This window comes from Astyanax mexicanus, chromosome 1 (genome assembly GCF_023375975.1).
Source record: "Astyanax mexicanus isolate ESR-SI-001 chromosome 1, AstMex3_surface, whole genome shotgun sequence".
Lineage (NCBI taxonomy): Eukaryota > Metazoa > Chordata > Actinopteri > Characiformes > Acestrorhamphidae > Astyanax > Astyanax mexicanus.
In genome coordinates this window covers 87,695,062-87,722,807 of record NC_064408.1, presented here as the reverse complement: position 1 = coordinate 87,722,807, position 27,746 = coordinate 87,695,062, and the positions used below count along the sequence as shown (strand labels likewise).

The 27,746-nt window shown below is 37.2% G+C and overlaps 1 protein-coding gene across 1 annotated transcript in view; it reads left to right on the top strand.

Moving 5' to 3' along the window:
* Positions 1-22,702, top strand: part of LOC107197707 (uncharacterized protein C14orf132) — a 53,168-nt gene extending 30,466 nt beyond the window's left edge. Inside the window, exon 2 of the mRNA XM_015606803.3 lies at positions 17,928-22,702. Within this exon, the coding sequence (XP_015462289.3) occupies positions 17,928-18,158 (231 nt within the window). The 3' untranslated portion in view covers positions 18,159-22,702. The remainder of the gene's footprint in view (positions 1-17,927) is intronic.
* The last annotated feature ends 5,044 nt before the right edge of the window (positions 22,703-27,746 follow it).

Genomic DNA, 27,746 nt, shown 5'->3' with positions numbered 1-27,746 from the left:
TATTACAACTAAAGGGGAAGTTGATAAAACTTTTTTATTTATATGGATATGTTGAGTTTACTTAACTTTTTTTAAGGCAGTCGGTTTGCTAAATTTTTTAAGTAATGGGGAATTAAAACTTGAGTTAGCATAAATTAAAACATGAAGTTATTACAACTAAAGGGGAACTTGATTTATTTTTTAAGGCAGCCCAGGGTTAATCACTAAACACTGATGGTCAGTGTCAGAAACTGGCAACAGACTAAACTCAGTTATTATAAGTTGGTTCAACTCAGAGATCTCAGTTTGATTTTTTTGTAAAACAGACTTAAATAATTTGAGTTCAAACAACTTATGGGTTTACAGTGTATGGAGATGTTAATTGAGGTTTTATTTTTTAACTAATAACTATTCAACACTGACATGTCAAAAGTCATGGGATAGCAGTATGTAAACTGATGTAACTTGATCATGAAATGTTACCTCAGAGAACAGCTTAGGAACGCCCACACCTTCATCTATTGTGTTGGAGATGGAGTGAGTCCAGATGGATGAGATAATTCCATTTCTGATGCTGTGCAGGCCCATTACTCAGTGTTTTCTCTTACTTGGAATACATCATATGCATTTCCACTCACAGTGAATACTGCAGTATACGAGAGAATGATCATAACTTGCGGTGTCTTGCTAGAATTTTGCGTGTGAACGGATAAGTTATTCTAGCAGAAATCACATTCCCATAAAGGTAATGGTAGAATCCTTTAGCTATTATAAGACATCAAAATCATAGGACAGGAAATAGCAGGAGGAATGTGACATTCTAAATATAAATAATCAGTTGTAGTGTGCTGTATAAGAGAGTTTATGTAGGTTGTTTTTTAAGAAGCAATATATCCTCTAGTAAAGTGTAGGTGTGTTTATTGAGGTTGGTGTAAGTCTAAACGCTATAGGATTTGTTAGGAGCTGTTTTAAGTGGTACACTGATAAAGTGTAGAGTACAAGTGTAGTATTAGCTTGGATGTGTAGCGTCTCTTCAGTGTGCAGGTTTCATTTTCTCTGAGTGGTGTTGGGTGTAAATGACGGCTCCCTCCACTATAAATCTCATCCTTTCATTGCTCTTGTAAGAGAAAGTCCTAGGCAATGCTCTTATCATGGCTCAGGCTAGCTGCTATCAGACACCTGCACAAATGTGCCACGGAAAACACTTGACTCCTACAGAACCCCAGGAACACTAGTCTGCCTGTGAGAGCAGCGTTATCTCCTCCAGACAAGCTGTGTAATTACTTAATCACAGCGGAACAAACGTATTAGCTGTTTCTCTCTGTTGGTGAGTCTTGTAAGTTGTTAATTGTTCATTTAATCAGTCTACTGGCTATATTTCAGTTGCTCTCTTTTTGCCAGCACCATTATTACAACTTCTAATTATGCCACATGAGATGCTTCTTTTTAGTTGCTGTGAAACAATAGAAGGGTATAGCAACTCTTATTCATGGTGTATCACAGATTCCCATAGCAAAGACTGGCAACATGGATCGTGTTCTTAATGATAATAATTATTATTATTGTTATTATTATTATTATTATTATTATTATTCAATAATTAATAAAATACAAAAACACAATTAGCCCTCTTCACCACAACAGAATACACTAAATAAAAGCTGATTTGAAAAAGCAAAATATAAAGTGCATTTTGAAAATCTTATGCAGTTTAAGAAACATGTTTTGAAGAAACAATTTGATTGGTAGCAATAAAAACATAATACTTGGAACCTTTAAATCCAGGCTGAAACATTTCTGTTAAATCAGGCTTTCAGCTCAGTTTAAAACACTGCTAATCTCTATCCTGTGGATAATAATATTACTTTTTTATGTAAAGCATAAAAAACTTTGAATTGCCACTTTTGAATTGTGTATGAAATAGGCAGAGGCGAAAAAAGTACTAAAAAATTTTAATTAAGTAAAAGTATCTTTAAAATTCTACTCAAGTAAAAGTAAGAGTACTCATCTAAAAATCTACTTGAGTAAAAGTAAAAAAGTATTTAATTTAAAATGTACTTTGAGTAAAAGTTACATAGTTACTTTTAATTATTTGATGTAAAAAAGTACAACAAATCATGAATTAAATCGTTTTAAATGAACTAATATTCCACATAATAATTTGGACCTTTCAGGCAGCATTTGTTCAGACCACCCCATAAAAAATTTTCAAGAACAGGTGGCATAGGTTTCTATAATCCATTTTTGTTTCTTTACTGTTAAAAAGTTAAGAGGTTATGGTAATATAGGTGACTATAAACCGTATTTTTATAGTTTTACAGTTCATTATTATTTTTTTTATTTGCCATTGCTATGCTTTAACTGCTATTAACATGTTTTTTTTAACATTCAGGTAGATTGTTTAGTGGTCGGCGCATGCGCAGTGTCAAAAAGAAAAAAACTTGTTAGCTAACCAGGGCATATTGAGTCCAGTTTAGTTTAGCGTTGTTTAACCCCTACAATAAAAGCCTTACTGTAAAGCACAGGAGCTGCATCCAGACTTTGAAGGGGTTATGATGATGATGAGGTCTTTATATACATCCCCTGCTGAGCTTTCTTTATTACGGTGAAACTAATGTTAGTGCCTCACTCCAGGTCTCTGGTGATTGTAGTTGCCAGTGCTTCTTGAAGGGCTTCATGGCCATCATGTCTTTGTCAAGGACCATGAGGGCTGACAGGGGTGGGCGGCTTCTGAAGTTCACTATTTTAAACATGTTCAGCTTCAGCTTGTTGTGACTGCTCCAGAGAACCAGCAGTTCATCCACCTGACTGTAAGCAGACTCATCTTCATCATGGATGAGACTGGTGACTGTGGTGTTGTCTGCGCTCTTCAGGATTTTGACAGAGGGCTCTGAGGAGGTGCAGTCATTAGTGTACGGTGACAAGAGTGGAGGAAGAGCACGCATCCCTGGAGGCCACCAGTACTGTTTGTTTGAGTGTCTGAAAATAAATTCCCAAGCTTCTCGGCCTGTGAGGAAGGTGGTGATTGACTTTTAGGTGGAGGCAGGAATGTTGAACTGTGAGGGTTTATTGTGGAATGTAGGGATGCACCTAATGTTTGGCAACCGAGATTATTAGAGCTAAAAATAACTTACACTGCATGATTACTAGTTAATTTAGAGTATTGTTTTTAGTGGTGTCAGCAGGCCCACATTCCACCATAAGGTGTTTTAATATGTTGTCCCCCTGAGGGGAGCTTTAGTGCTAGCTAAAGCGTATGGGAGCAGACAAACGCAACCAATCAATCAAAATTCTCTTTATACTCTATTTACATACATTCAATTTAATAAAGCATTCAGTATCACCTATTATGACTGGCATCAGTTTACTGACACTTTCCAGATAGATATGTTTTCTGTGTATCTTTCACTCATAAATTTTCTCTGTGGTACATTTATAATTACAGTAGGACTACTGAGGTAAATTCATGGCTAAAATAGCACTGTTGGGGTAAATATATGACAAATTGCACTGCTGAGGTACAGTATCTCACAAAAGTAAATACACACAACACTTTTTGTAAATATTTTATTGTATCTTTTCATGGAATGACACTGAAGATATGACACTTTTATACAATGTAATACTTATAGGACAGTATACATTTCCTGTGCCCATTATCAGGTTTCAGTAATCCATGCCCTTAGTCTGCTTGTCTTCAGCAAGCTGTTTGTGGGCTTTCTTGTGCATCAGCTTTAGAAGAGGCTTTCTTCTGGGACAACAGCCATGTGCAAACAATTTGATCCAGTGTGCAGTGTATGGTCCGAGCACTGACAGGCTGACCCCCCACCCCTTTAACCCCTGCAGCAATGCAGGAGTTAATATAATATATCTATATGTAAAACAGAAAATTCTGAAATACCATAAAAAACTAATTGACACATAAAAAGTAAAACATTTATAAAATATGAAATAAGTTAAAAGATAATAGTAAAAGCAAAGTAAAATGTTAAGAATGATAAGAAATTACCAAATTAATAATACAACTAAGAACAAGAATGAAAATATAAAACATTAGAATAAAAAAATAAACTAATAATAAATAAATAAAAATAAATTGAATAAATTAAAATATGAAAAAGAAACTAATAAAAAAAAATTAAACAATCACAGGGTTTCTAATGGTGATTAGAAACTAAAAGTTTAAAATGATTCATTGATCCCAGCGAGATGAGCTTAAATGTTTCCTTTTGGTTTATCTTTGGTGGATTTATTCCAAGTGTATGGTGTTAAATACTGAGCTAAAATCAATGAAAACAATTCAGATGTATGTTTAACAGGGTTTTCTGATTTTCTTCAGATACCTATAGTAGTATCAGTTTTTCAAAGCATGCCATGAGTACAGAGGTCAGAACAATGTGGGTGTATTCATTTACTCCAGTGATAGCTGCTTGCTTTGAGGGATGGGTATTACTGTTAAACAGTTTGAATCAGACAGGTACTTCCTAGCCCTATTGATTAGTTGAAGCTTCGTGTGAAGATGTGCAAGTAGAACCTTCACACCCTTCAGCCTTCAGACCGGAGGGTAAAACACCTTCTGGGTCTTGTACTTGTCTCTTGAAGAGTCAGGTGTCAGAAGTCCAGCAGAGAAAGAGAGAAGTCCTTGTCTGGTTTGGCAGTTGCTGCTTGTCTGTCTTGTTTCTGGGTGAGTAAAGGTTTGCCAAGTGAAAACTTGAAGCAGTGTGGGTAGACCTGTGGTGTGCTTCCTCTGCCTGCACCTCCATCTGTGTTTCACAGAAGAGGGGTTGCTCCACTGACAAAAATGGCCAAAAAAAAAAAAAAAAAAAAGGAACATATACAGACTGGTATTGAGTGATTCTTCTGTACTGTATATTATCTTGTTTGGTTCACATCAAGTTCAAGTCAAGGCAAATACAACACAAAATATACATTTCATCTAGAGTGTAGTAAATGTAGAATACCTTTAAGCCTATTGACTGTAAACTGTTTGTACCTGTCTAGTACATTTTTGTTTTTATCTTAGAGGTCCTCGTTGCAGAATTGATTGTCTGTTTTAAGGCCACAGTTTAAATTTGAAACAGGCTTTTTGTTCTCAAGTTTGGACTTTTAGAAACTTTGAATTTGAACATGGCCTATAGGTGGTAATGTGTTCTACTGTTTTATTTTGTTCAGTTCAGTTTCAAATGTTTGGCCACACCTTATTATTTAATACTTTTTCCCACATTTTAAAATAATATTGAAGTTACATAAAGAATTATGTAGTAACTTAAAAGTGTTAAATAAAATTATCTGGGGTGCTGGAAACTCTGATTAACTGAGCAACAGAGTTAACACTTGGCCTTCCCTTTCTGGGGTGGTCCTGATGAGAGCCAGTTTCATCAAAACATTTTTGATAGTCTTTGTGGCTGCACTTAAGGATACTTTCAAACTTGATTTTTTTTTGTAAGTATTTTCTAAGTATTTTTTAATTAGTTAAGTATTTCTTGCCATAATATGGATTAGATAGAGCTATTCACTGTATACCAACTCTACCTCTTCACAACTTTACAACTGATGCTCTCAAACAGGTTCGTTAAGAGTGCAAGTAATTAACTCTTGATAAGTTCAGAACAACTGTTAACTGAAAGCCATTTCAAGTGACTCTACATCATAAAGCTAACTGAGAAAATCCAGCCAAGATGGGCAAAGATGAATCTTAAATATAAAACGTATTCTGGTTTGTTTAACACTTTTTTGTTTACTAAATAATTCCATATGTATTTCTTCATAGACTTTACAATGAATCTACAATGCAGAAAGTTTTTTATTATTATTAAAAAACAAAAATATAAGGTGTGTCACAACTTCTAATTGGTTCTGTATATGTGATTTAATTGCCTGTTTAAGTGCAATTGACAAAAGGTATTTTCCAGTTTTCAAAAACAAATTACAGAATGACAGTTCATACAAACATTATAGAGGATTACAAAGCCTCACCCATGCTTCCTGTAGTGTATTACATTCTGTCACAATTGCTGTATGGATTGTATGGAGTTTATAAAGATTTATAGCACACCCCCTATATTTCCTATACAGTAGATCGACAGTGTAAATTATATAAACATTATATGGCATTATAGAGCACCCCCAATACTTTTTGTAATACATTACAGTCTGTCATAATGTTAGGGTGGCTCATACAATATTATATAGAGTTTTATTAAAGTCAGTTATTTGCTCACTTAATATAAACTATGTCAACACTTATTATGGTTGGACTTCTTGTTGTTTCACTGTTGTAGCACTAATTTCCATTCTTGTTTCTAACACTGCTGGCCTGATTTCCTCCTCACATCCAGATCGTTTAAATCATTTGCATGATCTGAATGGCTTCCTTTTGCTGTGTCTGAGACAGAATGCATTAGTAAATGTTAAAGCTGTCACCCTGAGCTGCTTAGTGTGTCTGCTAATGTCAGCGAGCTCCCCCGACGAATGAATCTGCTTATTGCTCCGTTGCAGAGCCGTGCCGCTGTGTGAATGGAGTGCAATTATTATTCTGAAAGGAGGAAGGCTGAGGTTGGTGAGGGCTGCTCCCTCCGAGCTTTGGCTTGGCTCAGGGCTGACCGTGTCTGGCTTGTAAACAGCCTGTCCATTCCCATGCTAAACAGAATTTAGCTTATGGCACTGTGCCACTTTGAGGATGAATTGGAACCTCTGTTCCATATGATTTATGCACTGAGGGTGGTGGCGAGGGAAGGAGCATAGTTATTAGAGAAACAACATGACTATAGACATGTATGCTAACTGGTTTTTGGGGCTGTTGATTTCCCTGTTAGAGTGGGGGCATACAGGTCTTGAAAAAATAAGAGACCACCTAAAAATGAAGAGTTTCTTTGATTTTACAAAATTGAAAACCTCTGAAATATAATTAAGAGGAAGATGGATGATCACAAGCCATTAAACCAAGCTGAACTGTTTGAATTTTTGCACCAGGAGTGGCATAAAGTTATCCAAAAGCAGTGTGTAAGATTAGTGGAGGAGAACATGCCAAGATGCATTAAAACTGTGATTAAAAAACAGGGTTATTCCACCAAATATTGATTTCTGAACTCTTAAAACATTATGAATATAAACCTGTTTTCTTTGCATTATTTGAGGTTTGAAAGCTCTGCATATTTTGTCATTTTTTGCAAATAAATGCTTTAAATGACAATATTTTGTATTTATAATTTGGGAGAAATGTTGTTCGTAGTTTATAGAATAAAACAACAATGTTCATTTTACTCAAACATATACCTATAAATAGCAAAATCAGATAAACTGATTTAGAAACTGAAGTGATCTCTTATTTTTTTTTTTCCAGAGCTGTGCTGTATATACGATACATATTCTTGATTAACTTTTGTAATACTGACTCATTAACTTAATTATATTAAAACTAAATTGTGCATATTAAAGCCAACATATTATTGTTATTGTTGACTCTAGTGAAGTATAATGAAAGAGCTCCTCATTATTTAATATAATTGCATATTTCTTATGATGCGGTGCTTCCTGGTGGATCAAGTTAACTGTGAAACCTGAATGTTTAACAATCATTAAATGGCTAGGATATTCCAGACTGTGCAGCAGGAGGGGATGTCAGTGAATGAGGGATTTTGAGGAAGGCGAGCAGAATTATCTGGTTGAGTGCAGTGTGTGTGTGTGGAGGGTGATTTGTCTTCAGCATGGAGATAAGACCAGCTCTGAACGCTGCAGAAGAATGAAGCCCCGTCTGCATCAGTAACCATCCATCAGGTCAGAGCAGGCCAAGGAGATGGAGGGATGAACCTGAGGGGCAGAGAGGAGGTCTCTGCAGCTGCACCGGTACTCCAGCTCATCACATCTTTAATTGAAGAAAATAATAATTTCACCCCAAAACAGCTCTAAGCCCCTGAACAGTCCGAGGCTGCCATGAGTACACGATTCTAAGGTCACCATGCTTAATGTCAAGTGTGGACTAGAGGGATATTAAGCCCCCCCACCACACACACCATTGGGCTTTGGAGCAGATGAACTGTTTTCTCCATCTTGTACCTTTAAAATGAGTTGGACTGGCAGAACTAATCATCCAACATCAGAACCTGACCTCACTGATTCTCTCATGTAGCGGAATTTAATAATATCTAGTGTAAAACCTTCCTAGAAGAGTAGTAGCAGCTAATACCTCTGATTCCCAAAGAAACACAAGAGCACAACATCATGTCTTATTGATTTGGCTGCTTTCGTTGCTTTCGCCACCCCCAAAGGGTTTTCTCATCGCATTCTCAGCACTGGTGTGTCCAGCTGTGTGTTGTAGCGTGTGATGGTGCTCACACTATGAGGCACTATGAGGCCCCCAATTTCAAATTGGATGTTATGCTAATTCATAGAATACTCATAACTTGTTATTCAGCATGTAACTGTATATAAATCAGTGAATCTGTTGCACTATGCAGTGTGAAGTGTTTCCGTGTAAGGGTGTGTGAAGGTTGCCATGCCCAAAGATAACACTCCTTAAAATGTCACTATATATAAGATAGATTACATCACAAGAAAGTACATTTTGCCTAAATGTAGTAAGCAATAATTTGATTGAATATATACAATACAATGTATTGTACATTTATTCACATATGAAGCATTCTTCATTTTGTGAGTGAGATCCATTCACTCAAGAGTATTTTCTAAACTATATTGAAGAATATCTCAGAAATACTTTTACATATTACATCTAAAATTACATGATAATCAAATATAGTTTCAATCATTAATAGTCCAACATTTGATACATTAAAGGAAATGTTTTTTTTGTAAGTTATACTAAAGTATGCTTTGATATAGAGAAGGCCTGAGAGGTAAGATAAAAAAAAATCCCATACAAATATTTTGGTACATGTGTAACACACCACAAGTAAATATTTCATTTACACTATTAAATAAAAACATTCAGAGAAGTAGCTGGACACTGCTCTGGCACTGGGGAAACAAGTGAACACAATAAGGGTTGGTGTACAGCGGTGCGGCTACTGTGTGCAACCTGAAAGTACCTTAAGCTGTCATCTCTTGTGGTCAGCCCTGGTACAGAGAGCTGCTACTAATAATTTAGAGTTTGTTTTTGCTAGATGCCTGGAAATGCAAGACAAAAAATAAAAAAATCTAATAAAAATCTGCAGGCCCTGTTAGCCATTTTTTTTCATATGTTATTTTTTCTGGTGCAGTGAAAAAAAAGTATATGATTATGTTTTTTCTACAGTTTTTTTCTTTGGTGTTTTAAACATGCAGAAAAAAATGTGTGGAGACTCAGGAATGCACATTATTTCAGGGCTTTAAAATATATTTTATATAATGCTACTTTTAAATAATGTTGATATATAATGTTTATCAACATACTAATGTATAACCTAATATAATAATATATATCACTTAAAATACATTATATGGAAATACAGATTAAAGTATATTTAAGTTGGCTTGGAAAAGCAACTGTCTATCAACACCTTAGCAGCCAGACGTTTTTGGACTTCAGCATTAAGTCAAAAGTTTTTGGACTTTAGCTTTAAGACAAAGGTTTTGGACACTGCTATACCAGTCTAAAGTTTTATTATTTCACCATTTTAGCCAAAAGTTTAGCATTTAGCCAAAAGTCAAAAGCATAGCAACCACTCTTCACATTCTTAAGACAGAAACAGCTTAGCAACCATTTAAATTTTTCAACTTTATTGGCGCACTTTTCCAAGCAAACTTAAAGTTTGTTTATGAGCTTTCATTTTCTAGTTTACTATGAAATAGAAAAATTAATTGTAGTGCTCTTAAGTATACTTTCTTATCACAAGGGCAGTCAATGCATCTAGGGCATACTCTGATCTAGACTTCTCATTCCCTTATCGGTTTCAGCAGTTGTTAGCCAATCATGCTAGCAAGCAAAGCAGCTTAGATATGGGAAAATAAAAGAAGACACAGTGAAGTTTATCAGAAGGTCAGTTAGCTCAGTTTTGTTCTCTACCTCTTTGTGCATCGTCAGCCAAGTTCTTCACCAGGAGTTTACCCTCCAAGCAACAGTGATGTCTTTATTCTGCCTTCTTTCATTTTTCCTGTAGTCAACAATCGGACAACTACAAAACACTGCATACTAGAGGTGTAACAAATCATTGTGACATGATGTGCATTGTGGGAACAAGCATTATGTTTTTTTATACTACTTTGTTTGAACACTAATATAGTAAAGTGAAAGGTATGATATTTGAATTTGACATGTAAAAAGACAACGACACTCTAGATCACTTATAAAAGTGATTAACTGTCTCTGAGTGGTCCAGCGGACTAAGGCACTGCCACTATGATCGGGAGATCGCTGGTTCAAATCCTGTTCATGTAGCTTGCCATCAGCTGCCAGAGCCCTGAGAGAGCACAATTAGCCTTGCTCTCTCTCTCTCTCTCTCTCTCTCTCTCTCTCTCTCTCTCTTTGTGGGTGGATGGCGCTTTCTACCCACATAACTCCAAAGAGTGATGCAGATCAGCACAGGGCGTCTGTGAGCTGATGTATCAGAACCGAGTCGCTGCGCTTTCCTCCGAGTGCGCTGTGATGCTACTCAGTAATGCTGCATCAGCAGCAGTACAAAAAGAGGTGTTGGCAGAATTCACATGTATGGGATGAGGCATGTGCTTGTCTTCACCCTCCTTGTGTTGGGGCATCATTAGTGATGCCCCTAATGAGTGGGTTTAAAAACATTTATGGTTTAAATAGGTATTAAAAAGCACACTATTTTATGCATTAGCTTAAAACAGTATATTATTCAAACTTAAATAACTTAAATATTAAATAAGACTTTTTATTTTGCATTATTTATACACTTAAGAAATCTTCTGTCTCCTCATTCTTTGTCATTTAAAATTTGTTCCAAATATAGTGAGAAAATCGAATTGGGAATCCATCAAACCATGAGCTGAATGCATTGTTACATCCCTACTACATACAACAAATGTTAAAAAAGAAACTGAACATTGTTATTATTTTAAAATCCGCCCACTCCAGCCACGACCTCCAGATTCTGAGTGAATTTTACTTTATTTTCTGTTCTGAATGTGATAATAGTGAAATATGTTGTTGGTTCCTGAAAAAATGTAGTTCTCAGAAAGTTAAAAGGTTATTTATGTTCTGCTCTTGTGTGTATTTGTTATGGCTCTTTTCTGTACCGTGTCTGTGTGTGTGTGTGTGTGTGTGTAGCTGCAGGCCGTGTTGTGTTAATGTTGATCTGAATGGAGCTCTGACTCCAGCAGAGATGATCATTAAAAGCTGAGCGGATGCTTCAGGAGATTTCAGGCCGGAAAATAAACATCTTCATCCTGACTTTACCTCAACAGCAGCATGGCAGGAACACTAAGTGCATCTTCTGTGATTTCTTCAGCAAGTACTGATGTGGATTCTGACTGTTTCTGTTATTGTTGGGTCTGTAACTGTTACTGAATCGGGAAATTATCCTCTCTCTATCCTTTGGTTTAGCAGGATCTTGTGGAGTCCAACAAGTTCTATTTTGGGGCGTATGAAATGCCCTGACTTTGGTAGTTAATAAAAGTGAAGTGTGAATTTAAATATAGGGTCTAAGTCAGGGTGGGCAATTCATTTTCCACATTTTTTGGCCACATAATCACTTTGACAGTTTTGGGGGGCCTGATCAACAGATTCACCTCATTTTGGCTCAATTGTCAATTTTATCTTTAAAAAAAAAATAGTAATTATATGGTTTTGATGAGAATTACTTTTAAAGAGTTGAAGTTATAATTAGGCAATAAAAAATAGCATTCACATAAACAGTGTTTGCAGTAAGGACTCTTTTTTTCTTCTTTTTGGGGGTTGAACAGGTGCAGTGAAGTTCACTTGGGTTTCTGTGGTGTAGGTCAAGCACTGGGTGTGAAAAAGCAAAAGGCCGCATGTGGCTCCCAAACCGTAAAAAAGCCCAGGTCTGGTCTAAGGGGTAAAAAAATATATAGCTCTAATACAAATATAGCTTTGCAGCCATTCAGTGTATGCTAACATCCAAGACTTGGCATTAATTGTCATTTTACATTTATGACATTTTAAAAACAATAACAATAATTAGATGGTACTAAACATTATAAACTACATGACAAAAACAGATTTTAGTATTTGTTTTTAGATGTTGGCTACATTTTGGCATGTCACACTGGTGCTTGGGGCTTGAGAAGGACTGTAGTGAAGTCTCTGTTGCCTGACAGCTGGAAAGTTCACTGCTTTCACAATTCTGTTTCGGAAAAGGGCACACATATTCACACACAGTACACATCAAATGTGTGGGAACACCAAGCATTCTTTTGAAATTTTCCAATAATTTTTTTTTTTTTTAATGATAAATAAAAGTTTACTTAACTACTTCAGCGTATTCACCCTTGAGAAGATCAGCCACATCCATTTGCACTGACGTGATTAGGAGGGTTTCTGCTTTTTTTTAAAGATTTATTTCTAATTTTCTCCCATTTGTTCTCCACAATTTGTCTAGGCCGATTGTCCCACCCATTCGGCTGTATATCCCCCATTACTGGTAATGCCACAACACCAGGAGGGGGAAGACTAACACATTCCTCCTCCCATACATGTAAAATCAGCCACCGCCTCTTTTTGAGCTGCTGCTGATGCAGCATTGCTGCGTAGTATCACAGCCCACTCGGAGGAAAATGCAGCGATTTGGTTCTGATACATCAGCCTTGTGCTGACTGACATCCCCCTAGGAGTGATGAAGAAAAGCAAGGATAATTGTGCTCTCTCAAGGATTCGGAAACTGACAGCAAGCTGCATGACCGGGATTTGAAACCAGCGATCTCCCGATCATGGTGGCAGCGCTTAGCCCGCTGGACCATTCGGTGCCCGGGTTTCTGCTTTTTAAACAAGGCAAATGTAGGACCCTCATACCCATACATCCATTTCTTTACTTATAAGAGCCTACACTTAATTGTAGGTACAAGGCAAAAATACCAGTGCACTGCCCAAATATAACATTGCACAATAATAATTTAATTTGACTTGGCATAAGTAAAGATATATCAAACAGAAAAATTAACTACAGATACATCAACTTGGTTAAATAATATTTTCATTACAATCCATTTATCAGCGTTAGTGCATATATAGTATTAAACATGCAGGACCATTCACTTTGGGAGTTTCTGTTTCAGGCGTATATTCTGGGAGACGATAGATCCACCTTCAAAATGAACCCCCTTTAGGGTGAAAAAGAGCTCATACGCAAAGAACTTCAAGCGTCAAAGAGTAAACTTTCTCCTCACACAGTCTCTCTTGCGCATATTTACTTCCCAACAGTTTCCACAACCAGTAGAGTTTCTGCAGAAGAAAAGCAGAAACCCTCATCATTTATTCCTTCTGTTCAAACCATCTGTACACTCTGCAGAGAATCAGTTATATACAGTATATTTCACCAGTTCAGTTACATTCAACTACACAAAAAAGCCCTGATCCTACAATTTTCTTGTTTTGTATTTCCCCCCTGAGTTCCAGTGTAGGATTCCAGGCTTAAAAGCATTTTTTTTCAAGTATTGTATTGCTGTTTAAATATGTTTTTCCCCCCAAAAGAAGGAACGTACTGTACAGCAGCCCACTCAGGCCTGAAAAATAATCATAAAATTATTCTTAAAAATATCCTGCTCCACCACAAACAGTGTAAACTGTATAGCCACACATTTTTGGTCGGTCCTTTGTTTGACATGACAGAAACACATAGCAATTTCCAAGAAACCCCCAAGTAAACACTCAGCAACATATTTACCAACCTGTGCACTATATCAATCACCCTAGCAACCATGTGGGATAGCACAGCAATAACCCAGCATAGAAACTATAAAAAATAAGCTGTGTATTATTAGAAAATGTTGTTTTAAATAAATACAAGATAGCACCAATGACCCAGCATAACACAATATTAGTAATTTCCTTTGTGTATTGAGTTGGAGTAATACATTGGGATGATGCAATTTGCATCAGGTATATTTGGCATGGAAAAAAGTGTATTAGTCAAGTTCTACAATTAATGTTTTTTTTTTTTTAATATTTACGTGACATTTCACTTCCTGTGATGTGACTGTCGTGTATGTACATATCGTGATGGCAATACTGAAACTATATATTGTGGCAAATATTGGCCCACCATCACCATGCTGTTTGACAATCAAAAGTCAGGCCAATGTAGGCCCACTGTCAAAATGTAGGCCCACTGTCAAACACTCATTGACACTCAAAGTCAGGCCAAAGTTGGCCTACTTTTATACACTGGTTGACACCCAATGTCTGGCCAATGTAGGCCCACTGTCAAACACTGGTTGACACCAAACATCAGGCCAATGTAAGCCCACCATCAAAAATTGGTTGACACTCAAAGTCAGGCCAATGTAGGGCCACTTTCATACACTGGTTGAAACCCAATGACAGGCCAATGTGGGCCCACTGTCATACACTGGTTGATACTCATAGTCAGGCCAAAGTTGGCCTACTTTTATACACTGGTTGACACCCAATGTCTGGCCAATGTAGACCCACTGTCAAACACTGGTTGACACCAAACATCAGGCCAATGTAAGCCCACCATCAAAAATTGGTTGACACTCAAAGTCAGGCCAATGTAGGGCCACTTTCATACACTGGTTGAAACCCAATGACAGGCCAATGTGGGCCCACTGTCATACACTGGTTGATACTCATAGTCAGGCCAATGTAGGCCTACTGGCCAAAAGGTTGTTGCCAACTCCTTGCCAGTGTAACATATATTGTTGAGCCAACATTTGGCCAACATGTACTTGCTGGTTGTAATTATTTATGAAGAACAATCAAAATTCTAAATATTTAAACTTTGTTAACAGGCAATCTCTTTCTGGCTCCCGGTCTTAAACTCAGCTAGGCCTTGGCATCATACATTCCTATGAAAAAGCTTTATTCTGACTTTTAAACTCAGCCGTGATTGATCAACACACTGCATCTGTCTGAAAGGCAGAAAAATGCAATAGAGAAATATGCTGCAAGAGTGTGATCATGTCAGCTGGACCAGCCTGTTTTTTACACATGCTTTCTCTCCAAGACACTTCCTGGCATTTCATTTCTATTTCTCTGATAAAAACAGCAGGTTCATACCTCTCTGATCTTCTTTTCCCTTTTAACCGTTGGGAGAGAAGTATGTCATCTTTTATATGTAAGGGTGTATTCTCTCTGTCCTCTTGCTTTATTTGTGCATGTGTGAAATTTAACAGCTCCTGGGGGCAGTTCACAGATAGCTGCCCACTCTCATTAAAACTGTCCCCTATCATAACCCCTGGATGTCCCTGAGCTCTGCCACTGGTTGCCATAGAGATTACATGCGTGTGTGCATATAAGGAGGATACGGCTGAGCCACAGGGACTGTGTCTGTGTGTGTGAATGAGAGAAAAAATAAACACAAACCAGACAAAGGGAGTCTGAGGTATTTTTTAAATTAAATTAGACCTACCTCTAATCAATCATAATTACTGTTACCCCATCATATTCACTTTTGCCTTTTCAAACTCACTATTGCCTTATCAGACTCAATATTGCCTCATAATACTCGCTATTGCCCCACTATACATACTGTTGTCCTGTCAAACTTACTTTTGCCCATCATACTCACTATTGCCCTTTCAAACTTACTATTGTCTCATCAGACTTATTATTTCCACATCCTATTCACTATTGTCCTGCCATACTCCCTACTGCCTATCATACTCACTATTGCCTCATAATACTCACTATTGCCTCGTCATGCCTTTATTGCCCATCATACTTACTATTGCCTCATCATACTTGCTACTGCCCCATTAGACTCACTATTGCTTTATTACTCACTACTGATCCATCATAATCACTATTGCCCATCATACTTAGTATTACCTCATCATACTCACTATTGCCCTGTTATACTCACTATTGCTAATCATACTTGCTATTACCTCATCATACTCACTATTGCCCTGTTATACTCACTATTGCTAATCATACTTGCTATTACCTCATCATACTCACTATTGCCCTGTTATACTCACTATTGCTAATCATACTTACTATTACCTCATCATACTCACTATTGCTTCATCATACTCGCTGTTGCCTCATCAGACTCACTATTGCCCTGTCATACTCACTATTGCCCATCATACTCACTGTTGCCTCATCATATTTACTACTACCTCATCATACTCACTAGTACCCGCTCATACTCACTATTGCTCTGTCACACTTACAGTACTATTGCCCACCATACTTACTATTACCTTAATCAGACTCATTATTACTTAATCAGACTCATTATTACTTAATCAGACTCACTGCTGCTCTATCATATTCACTATTGCCCTGTTATACTTACTATTGGCCATCACTTACATACTTACCTCATCATACTCTCTATTGCACCGTCATACTCACTCTGCACCGCTATTGCCTCATCCACCACTAGCCCATTAAGTATACTACTGTAGCATCTGGCTCATTATTGCCTCCATTAGATACTGCCCCATAAATGCATCTTCCTAAAATGATATATACACTCATTGATGAAATAAGTAATACACCTCTGGATTGCTGAAAACTCAGCATACAGCGATGTTTTTAACCCACATGTAAATGATCACAGATGTGTTCCCATTTTACACTTTGCCACAATAGTAATAGTGCATAATAGTGCTTCTTTAAAGCAGGGAAGCATTTCCTTGAACCGGCAACCTTGTCAATGCTGGGCTAACCCTCTGCCACTGAGAAAGACAGGAGCTGGAATTACACCCCCTTTAGCAAGAAGTGGGGGACTTACGTAAACAACAGATCAGGTGGAACTAAAACAAATAAAACAACAAGCATGTCTCTGAAGCAAAAGGGAAGAAAGAAGAACTTATTTTAGGATTTATCTCTTTACTTGCTTTTTGGGATCTTTTTTGGCTTTTGAGATCTCCCTTTGTTTGTTTTGAAATATTATTTTTTTGTTTCTTTTGAGATCTCTCTTTTTAATTTCTTTTTTCAGATTTTTTCTCTTTCTCCCAGCCACAGCACTCCTATCACTCCTAAACATAGGTGTGACAGAGTGTGCTGCTTGCTGTGCCAACATGTGTGCCTGGTTTGCACTGATTACCCCATGGAATTCTGGGATTTAGGGTCCCTTGAGTGACAGTGCTTCTTTGCCTTTGCCCCTTACAGGTAGTGTACCTCCTGATGAAAGGCCATTGACTGCCAGATATGTCTCTACAACACACTCAAAGACATTTTGCCCAGTTAACAGAGTGGGTGCACTACTGAACTGAGAAAAGCAGAAAGGTTGTTTTAGCAATTCACTTGCCATCTAGGCTGCCTGTTAGCCAATCACTATTACCATCATGTGCAGTGGTTTGGTGAATGAGAAACCTGGACTGCTATGGACTAGAAGCATATTGTCTTTAGTGACAAATTCAGATTCTGTTTGAGATCTGATAAAAGTTGAGTTTTAGTATAGAGACCCCGTAGTGAGCCATATGGAACCTGTATGCCTCCATGCCCAACTGTATCTCTTCCTGTATCCAGGCTGAAGGCAGCCAAGCAGTGTTCTACAGCCTCCTTCCAGCAGTATAACATGTCCTTTTGCTCTAATATTGCAATTACTTAGATGTTTTTTATCATTAAACACACCAGTGAATTACGCATTTATAAACCAACAATAAACTCCAAGTTCAAAGGCTCCTTATTAAATGCTGATATAGGCTAATGTTCAAGCACACTCCTGGCCACAGTGTGATTACTCTATATATTACACTCCATATATTACAGCTGGTAGCTGCTCCACTGATTCAGCTCTCTACCACTGTTCTCTTTTTGGCTGACCTGCATTTCTCTCTCTTTTTCCCTCTCTCACTCTCTCTCTCTGTCTTTCTCTCTGTCTCTCTCTCTCTTTTAGATCCCGGTCATGACGGGGGCCTTCATGGACTCGTCCCCCAATGACGACTACAGCACCGACCACTCGCTCTTCAACTCCTCTGCCAGTGTCCACACAGCTGCGATGGCAGCCCACCACCAGCAGGAGGAGCAGCAGTCCATGTCCCGCGATGCCATCTGGCTGTGGATCGCAATCACCGCCACCATCGGCAACATCGTGGTGGTGGGCGTGGTCTACGCCTTCACTTTCTGAACTGGACAAACTCAAACTGGACAGAAACCTGAGAGACCAGATCCAAACTGAAGGCCAAAACTGAGCCGAAATTCTAGAACAGGGTGGTGAGGTCTTTCGCGTAGCATACGTAGATGTAACGTTTATTTTCTTTCTCCCTTACGATTTTTACACAAATCAATGTGAAGGTTTTTAGAGTATTTTTGATGCATCGCTCCTTCTGTTTGCTTCCTGTAAGCTGATGAATTACGAACAGCATGGTGTAGCAGAAACGAAAGAATAATAAGCCACGTTTGGTACTTATGAACATTTTGTATATATTTTTGCCTCTAGTTTCAATGTATGGAGTTTTTAAAGCTTTAAATGTATAGAGATCATCTATTTGAGATGTCAATCGACTGCAAAAATCCCTGATATTTCAAATGGATATGAGACCAATAATTATGGTTTAATAATGCCAGTTTCCTCACTTTCCACTAAAAAAATACTTTTAAGTGTACAGTCTGCCAGTTTTTCTACTTGATAGACCTTAAAACATATTTATTTCTAATTCTATCCTATTTCTTCTCAATTTGGAAGGTCAATTAATCAATCCCTGTTTATATGAACTCCCCTTATCATTAGGCAATGCTACAAATACTAGGAGGGTGAAGACTTGCACTTGCCTCTTTTTAAACATCACTGGGTAGCCAGCGCACTTAGAGGAAAGCATGGTTCCCCAGCTCCAATAGATCAGCTAACAGATGCCCGTGCTGACCACCATCAAACTACTCACCCAGAGAGAGCAAGGTCTGTTGTGCTCTCTCGGATTCTGGCTGCTGATGACAAGCAGCATGATCTGGTATTCACACCAGCAATCCAGGGATCACAGTGACAGCGCCTTAATCCGCTGTACCACTCTGAGCCCTAGTTGAGCATTCTTAATCATTCATCAATTGGGCCATCTCTGTTATTTGCACATTAACTTGTCCACCCTCTATGCTATCCCCTTGGTGGTTCTGCCTCTTTAACACACGCTACAATCATGCCCCTCGCACCACAGAGACAATCGATCGGCTGAACTCTCAGCACGCACAGAACATCGCGTTTTCCCCTCACGTCCACCATTCCTCACGTTTGTTTAATTTCAGTACTTTGCGCTTGTTTTTTGATTCATTGCCCCGCGTCCCGATCGGCAGGGTGCCGCTTTGTTCCTGTCAGCGTCGGTGCCGTCTGCCAGCGAGACAATAAGCCTCGCTTTTAATGAGTTCTGGGGAGAGGCGCGGGTTGCCATGGCAACTCGGGGTGCCTTGCCTTGGACAAAGTGGAGGAGAGCTCCCGTTCTGGTGACACATAAGTACACACCTGCTCCACACACACTAACACACGCACACATATGACCTTTCCAAAGACCTCCAAGAACTTGCACTAGGAAAAGCATCTGCAGAAACCAGACAAAGGATTGGACCCACTCCTGTCCTGACTAAACATGTGTTTTTAAAGGCTTATGCTTAAAGCATCTTTCCGTTCCATCAAACATATGTACAGTACCCTAATTCATAATGACTGGAAAGGAAAATTGACTTGTTTTGGGATCCTTTGGATAGTCGCCAAGGTAGTACTGGGAGTTTATAAGATGCTAGACTGAAGCGAGGAGGAGCTTTTAGGACTGGTCTACCTGACAAACTTTGTTTGTTTTAAATGTCCTATAAAGCATTTAAGCATAAGCCTTTAGGTCAACATGCATTTAACCCTTTCAGACACTGCATCCATTACAATGGACAGCATAACACTATTCAAGAGCTGTTGTCCATCAGAATAGACCATGACCCAACCAATGAACAAGTTTAGAAACCAATAAAACAGTAACTTGGCACCGCCCACTGCAAAAACACTGGAAAAACAGTAGTACTAGAGCCACTGAGGAAAGTTAACAGCTATTTTTTATTATTTTAATGTGATTTAGAACCCTTTTTTTTTACTGTTTTAGGATGGTTTATAAAATGAAAAGGTCAATATGAAGTGTGAAATATTACACACAGGCTTCCAAAGCAATATGATTCAAATCCAAAAATGAAAAGTAATTATATAAATATTTTAGTTATTTGGATTGATTTACTATATAGATTTTATTGTAGAATATTAGTCTTTTTTCTGTGCATTTCAGATTATTTTTTCCATCACTGGAGATAATTCAGGTCTGAAAGGGTTAAATGAGAGTATTTCCTTTAACAGAAAATTCTGAAAAATTAACCCCTTATGTTCCCAGATTTTTTTAATTACACCTGTCTTGCACCCAGTGATTCTAAGTAGGCTCTTGATCCATCTTGACTCTGACCAGGAAGAAGTGGATGTGAAGATGGACGGATTATTATTTGTTATCTACATGCAAAGAGTTGTTCCAAAGTAATAATAATATGGGAAATATATATTTTAAGAGTTAAAATATACAGACAATTCATGTCCATCTCTGGATTTTTGGTCTTTATTTTCCCGACCTCAGTGAGCGACATCTGACTTTAATTTATGCACAAAAGTGTGCTTAGTAGGGGTGGGCGATATGGCCCTAAAATAATATCACGAAATTTCATGGTATTTTCGCAATAATGATACTCTTGGCAATGTGACAAAACACTGAATTTGAGATTATTTTTTTTTCAATAACACACTACTACAACAATACTAATAATGCATTTTAAATATCTCCATATATATCCAGGATTAAAGTAAAATAAATAATACTGGACAGATATAATCTGTCTCTAGTAGATTTTAATGGGAAATGGGAACAGTGTGAATTTTCTTTTGCTAAAACAGCAAAAATTATGTGATATTAGGGGTGGGTGATTTTTATGGTATAATATTGTTCACAACATTCAAAAATGTTGGCGATATTATTGCAAACAATATGATATGGCACACCCCTAGTGCTTAGCTGTTGTAGAAACTATGAGAATGCTGTCACTATTTAAAAAGCTTATTTGCAGAAACAGATCAAGGCTATTCTTTAAGCATATCTTTATTTGTTTTCACACATTATCTCTTTATTTACATCATGTCCCAAGATGAATGGACCAAAAGACACAACCAAACCTTTAATGCAGTTATGAGGACAGATTTAAAATGTCAAATCCAGCACGGCTTTCTGAAAAAGTATTTAAACTGATGCTCACAGCACCATTTTATGAAGGTCTCTGAACCTGCAGAGTCTCTTTAGTGCTGCTGACAGTAGCCAGTGTGCTGAGGGTCAGTGTGTAAATTAATAATAAAGTGGAGTGAGGCAGAGGTGTTAATGGACTGTCAGTAACACTCCCACACATCCAGGACTTTGTGTGAAGCTTTCTTTATTATTTCTTTATTATTTTCTGCTCAGTTGACTGTAGTAGTTGTCAGAACAGCTAACGCTGACACTTTTCTTAACTTTGAGTTGCAAGTAACAGTATATTGATTAAGGGGCCACTCATTTATTTATGAAATGTTCTTTAAAAAAAAGAATAAAAAAGGAACAGAACTTACATTCTTGTTTCTTTTTTTAATTGGCTGATTTTCTCAAACTCGAAGGTTCAGTTAAAAACAAAACTATCAACTTCTTTTATAAAAAGTATTGGGTATGAACGTTAAATAATGGAAGCTGCTTTCCCCTTATACATTCATTTGAGAAATCAACTAAGGGCACTAATGGAAGTATGGAAGATCCAGTCACCTCCCCAACTTAATTGTAATTTACTACTGTACCCTTGTCCACATTTTTGTAATATTATTACAGATGTGAGTAGCTCTGCCCTTTCCGAATTACAGTGCATTGTGGCATAACAAAAACTAGATAGTGCTAGTAATTTGTACACAATTGGTACACACCATATGATTTCCACTGGAGACATTCACCCTACTGTTCACCACACCCACCAAAATTACACTCTCTACCTCCACACTTCAGTAGTATTAGCTCATTACAGCTGATTTTAGTGATCCTGCTGATAAATCACATTATAATGTGGTCATTTCACCAGTAAGAAAGACCAACTCCTTTTTCTAGGCTCCATGACGGGAGTTGGGATTTCTTACTGGGAAAATTATCACATTATAATGTAATTTGTCAGCAGGATCACTGGTACACAGTGAGAGCTACAGCTTTATTTGTGGATGGTCTGTTGAGCTCAATTGCAGTAAAGAAACTTATAAACAGAGTTTAAGGACAATCCAGGTGCAGTTGATTCAATTTCCATATGTTACAACCTGTTGGAATAATCAAACCTTTATTCCACTGTTTTCTTTTTCTTTTTCTGAATGACGAAATGTGCAGACTATTTCTAACAAGCTATTTCATAAGGTTTTCCCTTGATGCCTTCATATATGAACTCACTATAAAATAAACCTTCCCTGTGATCTGCTGTTAATGGAATATTGTGCTGCTGATCAGTGCGTATACAGTAGATCTAGCCAGTGAATAAGTTACTGTGTCTTATTTAAAGGCCTGCCATACAGTAAAACAACTGGACACTAGATTGTTCTGCAGAGTTGTGTTTTACTTAAACTGTAAATTATTTCTTTTGTAATAAAATGTTGTTGTTCTATTAAACCATATAGAAGAGATGCCTTGTGTTTTACTTTTAACAGTTGAGAAAGCATTGGAGAAAACATAAATAATATACACATTTTAATAAAAGTGTATTTAACAAATCTATAATTATAATCTCTAATAATCACATTGTATATTTCTAGTGTTTATAAAATGTTCTGTTATATTGTGACAATAATTTTACACATAAACATAATGAAACTACAAGACTAATAAATGTACTGGTATGCAATGGTAACATTACCTGTCAAAAGTTTGGACATACCTTCCCATTTAGTGTTTTTATTTAGTTTTTTTAGTTTTTTTCCTATATTGTAAATGAACACTTAAGTCATCCCAGATTATAAAGGAACTCATAAGCAATCAGGTAGTAACTTAAAAGTGTTAAACAAAGCAAAATACTCTGTGAAACTCTGAACTTATCCTGAGGTAATTCTTGCTCTTCCTTTCCTGGTGAATTCCTAATGAGTGCCAGTTTTATACATTTTTGACTGCAATTTAAGTTATTGATTTTTTTTTTGGACTGACTGACCTTTATGTCTTAAAGTATTTTTTTTACTTAGTTGGGTAGTTCTTGACATAATATTAATAAGAACATTACAACTTATGCTCTCAATCACATTAAGCGGACAAGAACGTTCAGCACAGCTGTTAACTGAAAGCCATTCCAGGTGACTCTACCTCATACATCTGACTGGGATATTGGCAAACTGCACAAGGTTGTCATCTTGTCAAGCTAGAGGCATCTAGTTTGCAGAATCTAATATATAAAGCATATTCTGGTTTGTTTAACACTAAATAATCCTATTTTTTTACAGTTTGGATGACTTTAGTATTAATCTACAATGCAGAAATAAAGAACATAAAATAAAGGTGTGTCCAAACTTTTGACTGGTACTGTATATGTGCAGAGGTTTTAGCAGAATAAAATGTGTTTCCTCCTGTCTGCAGGATGTCTGGAAGCAAAATCGATACATCTCTCATCTTTGGTACCCGAGGCATTCATTATGCAACCTCCTGTTGTCAAGAGTGTTGATGGATTAGTAAATAGGATCAGTGATTAGTAAACAAGGATAGGGTAAATTTAGCTTTAAGCTTAATTTCGATCATCCCAATCCAACAAAACTTGGCAGTTCACAGGTTGTACAGTCCAGCACATCATTCCAAAAAATAAAACTTCAGGGGAGAAAAGCATGATGGAAATCAATGGTAACCAAGAATATAAATGTTCCCTTTCATGCTCACCAAAAATCACCTAGATGAGATCAAAACATTGAGTTCTGGACATATTAAATTTGAACTGTTTGGCTCACTTGGGCCTTTTCAAATAATTTCAAAGAATACAGACAAACTCTGGACATGATATAGATCTGTGTGGTACACTGTGATGGATTGGTCTAAGAGCATCTGTGTTTTTTTTTTTTTTTTTTTTTTTTAAGAAAAGCTCTTGAGATGTGAGATGTATGATCATTGTCCTTTTGGATTTGTGTGCAGAAAATGTAGGGTCACTGGTTATTGTTATGTTGGGCTGTCAAAGGGCCTGTAATGAAGACCAAAGGTGATCTAGCCTTTTACCAAATTGTATCCCACACCATGACACCAGACCTTCTGTAAATGCATGGCTACAAACTAGAACAGTTCTTTTTTATGATAGTGTGAATTCAATAGTGATAAACTATAATTGCAAATAACAAATTAACACTTTCACAATGAGAACTGAATCATTTAACATCACTACAATTTGATGAGCATTTAGTCATGTTGGCTTCTCTGATTGGTTGTCTCAGTAAAAGAGCAAATATTTTTTGTTGAAATTTATTTTTATGCTTGCTGCCTAAATCTGAACAGATGATATTTTAATGAGCATATAAAAATCCATATATTCTGCAATACAATTACCAGCAGTTTGTTATTCTAAGCTGAGATCAGTTACAGTAGTGTTATGTTCAGAAACGAGATAAGCCAACTGTAGATCATCTTCCCCATTTGTGTGCTTGAGAAATGTGTGAAATTCAACTCTATCTTTCCTGCCTCTGAGGCTCATGCGCTCAGAAAACAGAAAGAAAGATGAGAACGGCTCTGTGCTTCACCCCCGCTGCTCTAACAACACCAATCAGATCCAGACTTTACAGACAGAATCAATTCTGAAGCCACATGCTGATTTAAATACCCGCAATTTCACCCAGAACAAAATGGATTTCAATACCTGCTATGCTCTTACATATAAATGTACAAAGTAGTGCTTGAGGCAGATGTTCTGTGTTTCAATGGATGAGTCTTTAAAACCCTTTAGACCCCAAGAATCAACAGACAGGAATGAAACTTGGTGGGTAATCATACCAGACTGTCATGGATTGACTCAGAATAGCAGCGGGTCATCTTCAGTGATGAGTCCCGCCTATGACCAACAAATATGGTTGTGGCCACACTGTGGTCAGTAGTCTCCATTACTAACACTGAATCTGCAGGAACTGCATGCATATTCATTCTGCATGGGATGGATTATGTAGGACACTAGGACATTAGGACATACATGCATTACACATGCGTTACACACTACTAATGTATTTTCTAGTGTATAGTCTAGTGTTTTATTTGTATTATTATTATTATTATTATTATTATCATTTCTGAAAACCTTTCTCTTCCTTTAAAATAGTGGTGCAACTTTTGCTATGTATTTTTATATTTTTTTTTCTTGAAAATCAGTAATCAGTTGTAATCTGTATATTCTGTCTTGATTCTTTTAATCTAACAGGACCTGATTTGCATAAATTCAATGATTTGCATGATCAGTGTGAGGTAAAATCAGTGAAAAGCTCATTCTTGCTTTTTTCTTATAGTGGGAACATGACTGTTTAAAATCCTAATGTAACATAAATGGCAACAACAATTGTATAACCTGTGTTTTAACATTTTGCTCTAAAAATTGTATCAAAACTAGTTCTGTGGTAGAAACATTTAATTAATGTTTGAATTGTTAAAATAGTCAGAACAGAGCTGTAGAAGCAGAACATTCACTTTTAAAAAGAGCTACTTCTATCTCAGGGACTAACCCAGCACTCCTACATTCTGTAAACAAGGTCAGATTAATTACTACAGATTCACACACTCAGATTATACAGTATACACTATGTCACTTATGATATTAATAAGTAAAAATGAAGGACTGTCACATCCTTGCCCTATATTTCTCGTCTGTGCTCATGTTTCTCTGTGTTTGTTTACCTTTTCCTTGCCTGTCATTCTCCCAGTGTTCCTGTGTGTGTGTGTGACCCGTGCTCCTCTGTGTCTAGTGCCTTCACCTGTGTTCATTTTGTAGCTCCGCCCCTAACCCCAGATGTTTCCTGTCCTTGTCCGTGTGTATTTATAGTCTGTGTCTGTTCTTTTACGTGTTAACGTCGGTTCAGGTTGCATGTTCCTTGTTTTCTCAGTTGTCTATGTTTTCTTTCTTGTTTAATAAATATCACTCGCATTTGCCAAAAAAATATATATTTTTTTTTTTTCTTTTTTTTATGGAAAAACATAAAATAGAATCATTTAATAGAAGGTCAACCGATCCCAGGATTTTGTACATTTCTCTGCTCTCTTTGTTCTGTTCTTGCAGGAGTCTTTTCAGAAGCCACAAGCGTAAATGGATTGTTTTGTGGGGATGGTTGTGTGTGCTAAATTGAACGTTTGATCATACGTGTAGTCAGTGTTGGGAAGTAACGGATTACATGTAACGGCGTTACGTAATCAGATTACAAATTATGAGTAACTGTAATCCGTTACAGTTACTGCTTCAGTAAGTGGTAATCAGATTACAGTTACTCTGCTAAAATTAAAGGATTACATTGCGGTACTTTCCTATTTTTGCTCTTCCAACACTGACAAAACGCAAATAACATTTTGCGGTGAAATCGCTCTGATATGACAGGGAACTGTCTGCCCCTCCTCCCGTCTCGCTGCACACACACACAGGGAGGAGGGGCAGACAGCGGCTCCGCACACACAACGAGACGAAATTAACTGACATTTTGGTCAACGAATAAAAACAAGACGAAAATGTTTGGCAGGGACGAAATCCAATCAGAACTGATTTAGTTCTGTGAAAGGTAGTGACCAGTTAGGAAGAGATCCAATCACTGCTACTTTAGCGAAGGTGGAGAGGCGGGATAAGCGGGGTACTCAACCAATCAGTACCCGCCTCTCCTGCAGTAGCGCCGCGCGCTCAGTTACAAACCCGGGAATTAACCTGTCGTTACGGAGCTCGACTGGAAGTTAACTCGACAGTGTTCAGCAGGGAGAGAGAGAGATAGTTGACATATTTCTCCTTTGACGTCGCGAAAAACAAGATAACGTGTAAACCGTGTGGAGCGACTCCATCTCCGGTAAAAACACCACTAATCTTTCAGCTTCTGCAGACCAGAGTCACACAGATCTCCATGCAGAGATCCGTGTTTTAATACTGATGTTATTTCATGAGCTGATGTGTTTAACTCAGCAGTGCACTAAAACACAGAACTGTTACAGAACCCTAACTCATTAAGATCATCTGTTTAGTCTCACAGTGGGAAAGATATAGCTAGTGTTAAAGCAGGAACAGGTCAGAAAGGAACTCAATAATATATCCAAAATAAAACAATAAAATAAGTGAATCTATGAACCCAAAAGTCTGTGTAAAGTTCCTTACAGCACTTTCTCATAAGTTTCTCACTTTAACTCATGAAGTCTCTCAGTACATCCTGAGAGCATCTCTACAGGACAGTGTGTGAATGTGTGTTTTTGATCTCATTTATAGACTGTAGCTCCAGTAGGTGTGCTGGGTTACTGCTGGAGATAAAACTAGATCATTTAAAAGCTGTTTTTGCATCTACAGCTCTGTTCAAACTATAATTTAACTATTCAGATGTTTTATGACCTGATTTCTAGAGCAAAATTTTAAATGTAAAATATGTATAGTCACACACCTATAATAATAATAATATACATTAAATCATATATAAATATATTTCATTTTCAAACATTAACAATATTACTCAAGTGGTTATTAAACGTTTCATTTCGTA